Source organism: Asparagus officinalis, chromosome 9 (assembly GCF_001876935.1).
Source record: "Asparagus officinalis chromosome 9, Aspof.V1, whole genome shotgun sequence".
Taxonomy (NCBI): Eukaryota; Viridiplantae; Streptophyta; class Magnoliopsida; order Asparagales; family Asparagaceae; genus Asparagus; species Asparagus officinalis.
The window spans coordinates 58,039,956-58,052,235 of NC_033802.1; the positions used below are offsets into that span (position 1 = coordinate 58,039,956).

Below are 12,280 nucleotides of genomic sequence, written 5' to 3' on the forward strand. Positions count from 1 at the left end.
ATAAATTGATAGAGGTAGAGAAAATATAACAAAGCAATAATGCTTGCAGTTAGAGAGGTTCCATTATATCAAAGGCGGACCACGTCCTATAACTCACCAATACTTTCCTTAAATGACTATCAGAGAGGAATCCTTTTTATAGGAGCTATAATCCAAAATTGAAAGATCCCTTTAGCTACAAGTATCAGATGGTTTGTTCAAGTGTTTCTATAGGACTATTATCCAGAATTGGAAGATCCCTTTAGCAACTGTCAGATGGTTTGTTCAAGTGTTTCCAAACTCCTTTAGTTATAAGCCCCAAATCCATACTGATTTGATTAAAAATCAAATATTAGTTTTATCTTATTTAGATTTAGAAAACTCAAACAAATATTAGGTGGGATACCTAATACAAATTGTTATGGTGTGACTATAGTTCTTGAATCTGCATTGCCGAACTCGACTCTTTTTTGGCTCAGCTGGTCTTAGCCGAGAGTTGTTTTGAACTAATGATAAGATGGTTAATCCTACTTCAGAAAGGAATTAGCTTACATATTGGCTTGAAGATAAGGATAAAGAGAAAAGAATTATCCTCAAACTTTGTTGCTTGGTTCCTTGTACACATAGGAGACCTAAGACCTGGTGATTCCTACATCAGTGGATTATGATCAAAGATTATATCTTATACAAATTGATTGGTAGCCATCTTATAAGCATGCCATATCAAAATTCAAAGCCATCAGAAACAAAGGGCACATCAAAGCTCTTTTTGGAGCAGTCGTATATTACTCGGTTGTTGACTCTTCTATTTGTGTGAGAGATTGCTTTGGGCTTTTGGGGAGTTGTTTGGGATTAGTGATTGAGAGATCTCTACCATTGTACTCACAATTTGATAGTTGACTATGTACTCCTCACAATTTGATAGTTGACTATTCTACCTGTGTGAGAGATATTCTCCTCCTTCACTCATGGACGTAGGCTACATGCCGAATCGCATTATATCTGTGTGTTTTATCTTCCCAATATTTTATGTGCTTTCTTGTGATCGTTATTTGTTTATCTAGGAAATTTTACATAACACAAATAATAACCGTCTAAATAATAGATACAAGTTAGATCGGGAATGATTATGGACTATAATATGAATAATTATTCAAAAGAATTTGAAGACAAGTGCATGACATAAATTTCCTAGAGATATTACATTGATAACTACATGACACCATTTAGTCATTCTTTGCATGGATATGTTACACAGTCTGCCCCTGTTCATTAAAGGCTTACGGTTAGATTTTAAATATTAATGATTATTATTGTCATTCTATTCTAATTTGTTCATCAGTTTCCCCTTTATCAAATTCCATGAGATTTGTACTTTGTACATATGATGCATTTGAGTAATAGCGTTGTAACTGACAAGTATAATATAGACTGATATGTCGCATTGTTGCAAACTCTTGGTCGAGGACCATTTGATTGGAAGTCCACTTGTACTGCAATATTTTTTTTCACAAAATTTCTAATTAACCTACCATACACAATTTTTTAAAAAAAATCTTGACCTTTTTGCACATATCTAACTTTAATTCTAAGTTCTCCTTTTTGGAGAAAACCTATGAAGTTGTGGAAGTAAAAGTTTCCTGCTTTGTTGATACACGAGAAACGTAAACTAGCTTAAAAATAGTAAATGTTACTACGATTTTTATGTGGACACGCCACTAAGGGGAAAAGCCACGAGACTTAGTCTATATCAGAACTTCCACTATCTCTTAGGGATACTAGTGATCAACAATCAACAATACACTTCACTTTGAAGAGCGGATAACATGAATCACTTACTAAAGGTGGAAAACAAAGAACTGTAAGGACTCTGATTGATGCTGGATATGAGCACTAAGACCTCAGGAATAACACTCTAAAATTTCGTCTCGAGGATGACCTTTGCCCTTTGATCGAAGATGAACTCTCTGTTGGTCGGAAAATTTTGACTATTCACACATGTTTTCTCTTGATTTATCTCCCCTTTTACTAAGCCTTTCTACCAACCAATAAGTTCTTTATATAGTTATTTCCTAGTCGATTTCAGTGCACAAATTTATGACATAATTACTCTTGCATATTTTCAAAAGCAACCTTCAAAATCCTTGGGCTTTGCATTCTTCAATGCACTCTTGAAGCTTCCATGATCCACACCTTTTATCCTTTTAGGATTTAGGAGTTTGGATCCCACTAGCAAGGAAATACTCAACGCAAGGTTTTAAATATCGGTTATCGGGAATTTATCGGACGGCCAAAATACTTATCGGATAGCGAAAATCGGGGATATATCGGGGATAAGTAGTATTTATCGGAGTGATATACGGAATGGTGTATATATATAATATAATAACTAAAAAATGTAATCTAACCATGCTTAATGAAATATAAACATACCAAAATGTAAATCATCATGTTTAGAATCACTAACCAATTGTAGAAAGAAAAACTTACATCTTGACCGCACGATGAAACCATTCGATTGCATAGCCTTACTTATCGGCCGATAATCCCGATAAAAAAACCTTACTTATCGGCCGATAAGTACCGATAACGTCGATAACTCCCCGATAACTTGCCAGAAACGATAACCGATTAAAAATCCAAGTTATCCTATCGGAGAGCTCCCAAATCCGATAACTCGGCCGATAATATCGGTTATCGGCCGATATTTAAAACAATGACTCAACGTATCTCCTCCGTCCGAGTAGGTAGAAGGCACAAGCAATATTGTTTTCTTACAAGAAGTTTTAAGCTTCTCCATGGGAAGAGATTTTGTGATCATGTTTGACTCGTTGTCATTAGTACGAATCTTCTTAAGTCACATGAACTTGGACTTCAACACATCTCGGGTTCAATGTTAAAGCACATTGATATTCTTGGTCTGAGAATGATTAGTAGGATTCTTTGTTAGATGGATGATCCTCTGACTATCATAATGAAGTGAATATTTCTCCTGATCCAGCTCCAGTGCTTTCAAAAAATTCTACATCCAGATAACTTACTTGGATGCCTTTGTAGCAGCAATATACTCTGGGCTTCATTAGTTGAGTGAGGTACACTTTTGCAATTTGGACTACTATGACACCGCTCTCCTTAGGAAAATCATAACGTAACTTGAAGTGGACTTCTAAGAATCGGAATCACTAGCTATGTATGCGTTTGTATATCCATCAAGCTACAAATATGATGATGAAATCTCTTCCCATTAAGAAGCTTGAATCTTCTTGAAAGAGAAGGTTGGTTGTGTTTCCAGTGTAACTTTGGAAAGGAAGATTCGTTAGGAGTTCTCTTCTAGCTGGGTGCAAACTCCTAGAAGAATAAAAGGTGTTAGACCATTGAAGTTTGATGAGTGCGTTTGAGTGTGTATAGCATAGGGGAGTTTGAAGGTTGCTCTTGGAAATATACAAGAGTAATTATGTCAGTACTTTGTGTATTGGAAATTGACTAGGAGATGATTATATAGAAGGCCTATTGACTAGTTGAAAGACATAGCAAAAAGCGAGAGAAGTACAGACTAGAGAGAAAACAAGAGATTTTGTGCAGTTTGAATTCTCTGGTTAGCATAGAATTTCCTTGTTGATCGAAGGGCATGAGTTATCTTATCAAGACGAAATTCAGAGTGTTGTTTTTGAGGTGCTGGTGCACACATTCAACAGTCGGATTGTCAATCTGAGTCCTACAATTCTCTGATATCGATCTTTCGATGAGTTCGTTTCATGTTATATGCTCTTTGGAGTGAAGTGTATTGTTGATAGGTGATGAAAAGTGATGGAAGCCACTTGGAGCTCTTGTGTTACTGTACTCAGTGATGTAGAGTTAAAAAGTGATGGCAAGCAACAGCATCTTGGAGCTCTTGAGTGTGGGTGTACTCAGGTTCTTCAAGTAATGTGAGATGGGCGAGGGTTACAAGTTGTACTGTTCAAAACTTGTACCGGCTTGTGAAAAAAGTGAATTTGAGGAACCATGGAGGTATGCACGTTTACCCGAACCATGTAGAAAATCATTGTATTCTTGTTGCCTTTCTTAGTTGTGGTGCTTGTTTTGCAGTCCATAATCCCACTCCTGCTATTCAAAGGTCTTGCTGAATAACTCTCGTTAAACAACTCTTTAGTGTTGGACACATTTCACGGCCTTCACTTTTATCAATTAACTGTAAATTAAGTATTGGTAGAGAGATCAATTCTAGAATTCAGTCACGTAGGAGAAATTTTACCATGCTCTGAATTACTGCACCACGTGAATTGTGATTCTCATGCCTGAAGACAACTTAGGCATGATTTTGAAATTAAACTTTGGTGCTCAGTGGTAAGCTATCTATAGATGAAAGGATCTGCTGATTGCATTCAGAGTCTCATTTTATCATTTGCATGCAATTTATGTCACAGTTAGGCTTAGGTGGAAATATGAAGGTGCAGATGTGGGTTGTTTTTGTGGTTATTTGAGAGCAAATAATTCTAGTTCTCCATGGTCAATAATGCCATGTTGTTATTATTGTTTAGCGCTTTATTTGTTTCTTGTAAGGATCAATTACTATTTGCTGGGCATTTGCTCTAGTCTCATTGACACTTTTCATGGTAATTTTGTCCCACACTTCGGAGGTGCTTTTGAGAGCAACATTTGTTGATAAAATTATCTTATCAACTGCTAATTATAATCTATTAGAATTCTTTTAAAAATTTCATGTTGGCCTCTGTCGTATGATGTTTATTGGATCAATGTATGATGTACATGGTTAGAAATTGGTAGGATTGTTCAGTAGTTGAGTAAATTTTCTTTTACTAATGCTTACAGGAAAGAATCAAGAACCTCTGCAGATTTCTGAAGAGGAGTACAAAAAGACAGTAAAGATAAATGTCATGGCACCATGGTTTTTGCTTAAGGCTGTTTCTAAAAGAATGCGGGATTTCAAAACTGGAGGATCTATTGTGTTCTTGACCTCAATATTAGGTGCAGAAAGAGGATTGTATCCCGGGGCTGCTGCCTTTGGTTCATGCATGGCTTCAATACAACAATTAGTTCGAGTAAGCACATTCTCACATGTTTCTGCTCATAATGCTTTTTTTAGTTGAATCGGCATTTGACTCTTTTGGTGAATAGCACATCTATTTGACTGTTCCAATCACAAAAAATTGTTATCATGCATTAAAATAGGATGCTTTCTTTACTAATTGGATACCATATATTTCATGTTTCCCCTTGTATAACAAAGTTATGTTGATATTATAAATATAGTGAATTTTATTGGTGCTAAGGAAGATGTTATTGTCATGGCATGCATTGGAAAAGGTAGTTCTATATGAATCAGAAGTGGGATCTTATGTAACGGGATCCTATCATCTGTTTAGGTATCACAATCTGAAACAAATTGCAATGAATGGGTTACTCAACACATAATGAAACTCATCTCATGTGGCCAAATAAGATCATGTCTAACTTACATTAGTTTTATCAAAATCCTTCCATTATATAAAGTTCCTTGCTCTCATATATATGGAGTTCAAATTTCGGATGCTGGGAATAAGAAATCAGAGATTAGGAGAGTGTAGATGAAAAAGAAAAAGCTTTTCAGAAATTTGTCCCTGACAAACTTTGTATTTGAATGTAAGTTGTCACAAATTGTTATTTTGATATTGGTCCCTTACAATATTAATCACACTGGAATAAAGAGTTTCTCTGGTGATGTCCATCAGTTTAAGACTAACATTCTGTTGACTTTCAACAGAAGATTGGATTTTAACTTCTCTCTCGTGTTCTCTTTAAGGTGCTTACACTCCTTTAGTGAACCCAGCCATCCGAAAATTCCTATTAAAAAAAAAGTCTGTTCAACCTTTGTCGCAATAATAAGAAAGAGCTATATGTTCAAGTTGTAAATAACATTAAAGCCCATGGCATTGATAGATCAAGATATATTGTTAGCCAATTTAGCCTAAATGCTGTAGTTCCAATTGGTAGTTTTTATATAAACCATGAAGCAGCCCAAATCTCCTGAGCATTTTACCTTCATGTAACCTTGATGCTTGTGCAGTGATCAATTCTTGTCAGAATCAGAGTTTATATAGGGTTGCCAGTAATTTGGCAATTGAATACCAATCATGATTTCTTGCTGAAATTTCAGATCAATAAATTCAACACATCAGGATTGGAATCTTGTGAAACTAAGCTTGGTAACTTTGCTCATATTTTTTTTGTAAACCTAGTGAAGCTTAAGTCAATGCAAGTTGAATTTGCACAGTGTTACTTGTGCTCCAATTTGTTACCAGCTCGTAGACTCGGTTCTTGAAGATAAAAAGTTAATTTCAGAGAAGGGTGATAATTAGGCTCAAATGTTAACGCTGAAACTATGGTTGTACTAGGAAATTGGAAGGGGGAAAACTTATTGGATCCATAGTAAGAGTCATACTGTGAGGGACTAATATCAAAATGCTGATCTTTGAGAGACTAATGTCTAAATATAATAGGTCGGACACCTGAAAACCCCTAGAAAGGTTCTTGCTTCCTATTCAAGGAGTTACTTATCTCTATCTTTTCATGAAATTGGGAGCCTAATTTTTTTTCTTTTTTCTTCTTTTTGTCTTGCTAATTTTTATTTTTCTTAAATAAGAATGGTCAGCTATTAGGAATTGTTAGTAAATTTAAGAGCTGCTGTTTTTCTCAGTCTTCTGTTCTGTTTTATGAAGGTCCTAGTCTTTAGGAGCACTAGCTGTTATCTCTATTTTTCAGTAGGTTAGTTGCTGTTTTTCAGGTCAAGTAAGTGTCTAGGAACGTGTCCCTGTTAGTAGCAGAAAATGAGGAATTTAGTTATGGGTCATTGTGTATTTTATTCTGCATTTTTTATGATCAGTATTTTGATTTTCCCCCTCTTTCCAGTTCTACTCTCTTTATCTATCTCCTTTCAAATAAAATCAACAGCTCTGAAAGAAAAGAGAAGAAGTGGAAAGGGAAGAAGGGAAGTGACAGTAACTTAGAGGTTGCTGCAGGAGAAGGCAGTGCAGGCAACAAAGGAGGAAGATATTCTCCATGCAAGCACTGTGGTAAAAAGAATCATCCCCATTTTTCATGTTGGAGAAGGCCAGATGTAAGGTGCATGAGATGTCAAAAAATGGGACACATTGAGAAGTTTTGCAAGGAGAAGGGAGACCAGCAGCAAGGTGAAGCACATGCTGTAGTCTAGCAAGAGGTAGATCAGCTGTTTGTTGCCTCTTGTTTCATTTCTAGTACCCCATGTGACAGTTGGCTTGTTGATAGTGGTTGTACAAACCATATGACAAGTGATGAGAAACTGTTTAGAAACCTTGATAAGTCAATAAAATCAAGGGTGAGAATTGGAAATGGAGAATACTTAGCAGTAGAGGGTCGAGGGACTGTGGCTATGAAGAGTTGTGCAGGGATTAAGCTGATTTCTGATGTAATGTATGTTCCTGAGATTGATCAGAACCTGCTAAGTGTGGGGCAGTTGGTAGAAAATGGATTTAAGGTAACATTTGAAGAAAGAAAATGTTTGATCTTTGATTCTAGTGGCCAGGAGTTGTTCAAGATAAAGATGCAGCAAAAAAGTTTTTCTCTGAATCCTCTCGAAAAGGAGCAAGTGACATTCAAATGTCAGGCCAATGATTCAGAGATATGGCACAAAAGATTGGGGCATTTTCACCACAAAGGCTTGCAGTTCATGAAAAAAAAAAAAAGATGGAAAAAGGGTTACCAAACCTGGAGGAGCAACTCTCAAGCTGCAAAACTTGTTTGATGGGCAAGCAAGCCAGACTTCCCTTCAAGGAGTCAACTTGGAGAGCTACAGAGAGGCTGCAGCTGATCCATACAGATCTCTGTGGACCACAAGCAACTCCTTCACTAAGTGGCAGCAGGTATTTCATTATCTTCATTGATGACTATACAAGAATGTGCTGGATTTACTTCATGAAGCAAAAGTTAGAAGTTGCTGAAGTGTTTCTTAAGTTTAAAAGATGGATTGAGAATCAAAGTGGCTGTAGGATTCAAGTCATTAGATCTGATAATGGCACAGAATACACTTCACAGATGTTTAAGCCTTTTTGTGAGGAAGCTGGAATCCAGCGTCAACTCACTGTCCCATACTCTCCACAGCAAAATGGAGTTAGTGAGAGGAAAAATAGAACCATTATGGAGATGACCAGGTGTCTGTTGCATGAGAAGAATCTGCCAAAGGAACTTTGGGCAGAAGCAGCAAATACAGCAGTTTTTCTGCTGAACAGACTGCCTACAAGGGCATTGGAGAAGAAGACACCCTTTGAAGCATGGTTTGGTGTCAAGCCAACTCTAAAAAACTTGAAGGTGTTTGGCTGTCTATGCTACTCTTACATTCCACAGGTCAAGAGAGACAAGCTGGAAAAGAAGTCTGAAGCAGGAGTATTTGTAGGCTACAGCCTTGTGTCAAAGGCCTACAGAATATATCAGCCAAAGTATGGAAAGGTAATCACTAGTAGAGATATTCAGTTCTTGGAAGCTGAAGAGTGGAATTGGGCTAATGACACTCAGAATGAACCAGAGAAAATGTCCTTGGAATTAGAAGAGCTGGTGGATGACATTCCAGTAAGAGGCACCAGATCTTTAGTTGATATATACCAGAGGTGCAATGTGGCTGTTCTGGAGCCAACAGGCTTTGTAGAAGCCAAAGATGATCAGAGATGGATGAGTGCAATGAAAGAGGAGCTGGCTATGATAAAAAAAAATCAGACCTGGGAGTTGGTGGAGAAGCCTAAAGACAGGAAAATCATTGGACTGAAGTGGGTCTTCCGGACTAAACTCAATCCTGATGGCTCAGTGAACAAACATAAGGCCAGGTTAATAGTAAAAGGTTATGCACAAGTTTGGGGAGTAGACTTCTCTGAAACATTTGCACCTGTAGCAAGGTTAGATACTATCAGACTAGTTCTTGCCTTAGCTGCTCAAAAGGGTTGGAAAGTGTATCAGTTAGATGTCAAATCTGCATTTTTAAATGGAGAGTTGCAGGAAGAGATTTATGTTGAACAACCAGAAGGATTCATCGTACCAGGTCAGGAGGAGAAGGTTTATGTGCTGAAGAAGGCTCTGTATGGCTTGAAGCAAGCACCTAGAGCATGGTACAGCAAGATGGATGGGCATTTGCTGAGTCTAGGCTTTAAGAAGAGCCTAAGTGAGTCCACTTTGTATGTTAAAGAGTTGGATTCTGACTTGATTATTGTATCTCTCTATGTGGATGACTTGCTGGTAATAGGAGGAAATGAGGCTCAGATCATTGTGTTCAAGCAGAATATGATGAAGATGTTCAAAATGACTGATTTAGGTGAAATGTCCTACTTTCTTGGCATGGAGATCAAACAAGCTCAAAACGAGATCTTCATATGTCAAAGGAAGTACTTGAAGGAGATCTTGAAGAGGTTTGGTATGGAGGAGTGCAAGAGTGTGAGTACTCCAATGGGTAAGAAAGAAAAACTAGAGAAGAATGATGGAGCTGACCCTGCAGATGAAGGTCTTTACAAGAGCTTAATTGGTTGCCTAATGTACCTCACAGCAACCAGATCAGACATCATGTTTCCCGTAAGTGTTCTGTCCAGATTTCTAAACTGTGCTAGTGAGTTGCATATGGTAGCTACAAAGAGGGTGCTGAGGTACTTGAAGGGTACTATCTCATATGGGATTAAGTTCTGCAAAGTTCAGGATTTTAAGTTGCATGGTTATTCTGATAGTGATTGGGCTGGATCAGTGGAAGACATGAGAAGCACTTCTGGTTATTGCTTTACATTTGGGTCAGGATGTTTCTCTTGGTGTTCAAAGAAGCAAGAGCTGGTGGCTCAATCAACTGCAGAAGCTGAGTTCATTGCAGCAATTGCAGCTGCAAATCAAGCAATATGGTTGAAGAAGCTGATAGATGATCTGCATGTGCATCAAGATGATAACATAGAGATCTTTGTGGACAATCAGGCCACTCTGGCCATCTCACAAAATCCTGTCTTTCATGGAAGAACAAAGCATTTCAAAGTTAAGTATTACTTCTTAAGGGAGGTGCAGAGATCAGGTGAAGTGAAGCTGGTGTATTGTAGTTCAGAAAATCAACTTGCAGACATATTCACAAAGTCATTTCATGTCGGTCGTTTTGAGACTCTTAGGGACAAGTTGGGTGTATGTGCAGCTCAAAATTCAGGAGGAGAATGTTAGTAAATTTAAGAGCTGCTGTTTTTCTCAGTCTTCTGTTCTGTTTTATGAAGGTCCTAGTCTTTAGGAGCACTAGTTGTTATCTCTATTTTTCAGTAGGTTAGTTGCTGTTTTTCAGGTCAAGTAAGTGTCTAGGAACGTGTCCCTGTTAGTAGCAGAAAATGAGGAATTTAGTTATGGGTCATTGTGTATTTTATTCTGCATTTTTTATGATCAGTATTTTGATTTTCCCCCTCTTTCCAGTTCTACTCTCTTTATCTATCTCTTTTCAAATAAAATCAACAGGAATACATTTCTCTTTTTTATTTTTTAAGATAATCAAAGCGCTGTAGTGGACTCAAACATGTGAATTCCCACAACCCTTTTGCCACCTGGGCTTTGAATCTTGTCCTCCAGAGAATTTTTGATGATTTTAACTCATTGACCAGTAACGATGAATATCTTTATATTATCTTTATGCAGCAGATACAGCTTTAAAGTTTAAATACATGATATTCTAGGTGCTCATATGTTAACGGAAGTAAAACTTACGTCTAAACGGTGCTTTATAACTGCTTACCATAGATCTTGTAGCATACAGAACTTTGTTAAATATTTTAGCTTGGTATGTCAAAAATGAGGAGCTGTTCAGTGAACCATATCCATTGGAGAGTGAGTTGTTCCAATCTTTGACGGCTTAAAACTCAGGCAGAACAGGGAAGTTTGGGGATCAATACACTGAATCAAGGGTTATTCCTTTGTAGGAGCGGGAATTGATTGAATAATTATTAAATGGTTGTTCCTCTAGTTGTTGTGTTATATTCGATTCAGTGACCTGTTCATTAGAAAATACATAATTTGTAGTATTTGGTTCCTAGAGAATCAAATTTAACAAGTTGCATATTTGAATTTTTTATTATTTAATATTCGTATTTATTTTCATTTTATAAATCAAATTTACTGCAAACCCTTCCTGTCAAATTTTTTTTGATGTCATTTGTTAGGTTTTATACTAGATCAAAACATATTTCCATTGCTCTATTGTCGTTTGCTCTATATTATAGTTGTATATTCTGGTGCACGTGTGATAAGTTGCTGACTTTTGTTACCTAAAAATCATTGAATAATTAATGATTATCAAATAACAAAAAAAAAAAAAAAAAACAAATACGCATGTTAGATGAATATTAAAAAAAAAAAAAAAAAAAAAAAAACAAATACGCATGTTAGATGAATATTCATGAATAAGTGTCGGAACCCAAAATATATAAACAAATCAAATTCAAATACTGCCAAGTAACTCAAACATGGTCACCCTGCAGATATCAGCAATGGAGATGGGGAAGCACAGAATCCGTGTCAATGGCATTTCTCGAGGCCTTCACCTAGGCGATGTGTACCCAACGGCTATAGGAAGGGAGAAAGCTGAGAAGCTTACTTCTGAGGTGATGCCTCTTCAGAGGTGGCTCGATCCCAAGAATGACTTGGCTTCCACCGTGCTCTACTTGGTGTCTGATGACTCCCGCTACATGACTGGCACAAGCATCTTTGTGGATGGAGCTCAATCGCTTGTGAGGCCTCGAATGAGATCGTTCATGTGATGCCGAACAGTCATGTTGGAGCCTGCTAGAATAAGTTAAACATTTCCATTGTTTTTTTTTTGTGAGAATAATATCATAAGTTTTTAAATTATTAGATGAACATCACAAACCTTTCGTGATTATCCAACAAAAGAGGAGAGTTGCACTATATTTAACTGAATTGAAAAAAATTGCTTGTGTTTTAAGGAAAAATTGTGTCAAGGCCTAAAAAAAAACCATGTGGTCAGCTCCCTAGTATTATTTGCAAGTGAGATAACCTCAAATATATCAACAAATTGTTATTTAGCCCTTTTATACCAAGCCAAGTCATCACAGAGAGATTTTTCAGAAAATCCTATGTTTACTCCTTATACTGTTCCTTCAGAGAGAGAAAATCCCATGTTTACTCCTTACACTGTTCCTCCAAAAAGCTCTCTCTCTCTCTCTCTCTCTCTCTCTCTCTCTCAATCCCTAGTAACTTCAAGAGAACCCAAAAAACCCTAGATTTGATCTCAAACCTCTAGAAAATCCATCAAAAA

At 37.0% G+C, this 12,280-nt stretch overlaps 1 protein-coding gene across 1 annotated transcript in view; it reads left to right on the forward strand.

Moving 5' to 3' along the window:
* Window positions 1-11,954, forward strand: part of LOC109824391 (carbonyl reductase [NADPH] 2) — a 14,914-nt gene extending 2,960 nt beyond the window's left edge. Inside the window, exons 3-4 of the mRNA XM_020390981.1 lie at window positions 4,810-5,039; window positions 11,484-11,954. Of these exons, the coding sequence (XP_020246570.1) occupies window positions 4,810-5,039; window positions 11,484-11,762 (509 nt within the window). The 3' untranslated portion in view covers window positions 11,763-11,954. The remainder of the gene's footprint in view (window positions 1-4,809; window positions 5,040-11,483) is intronic.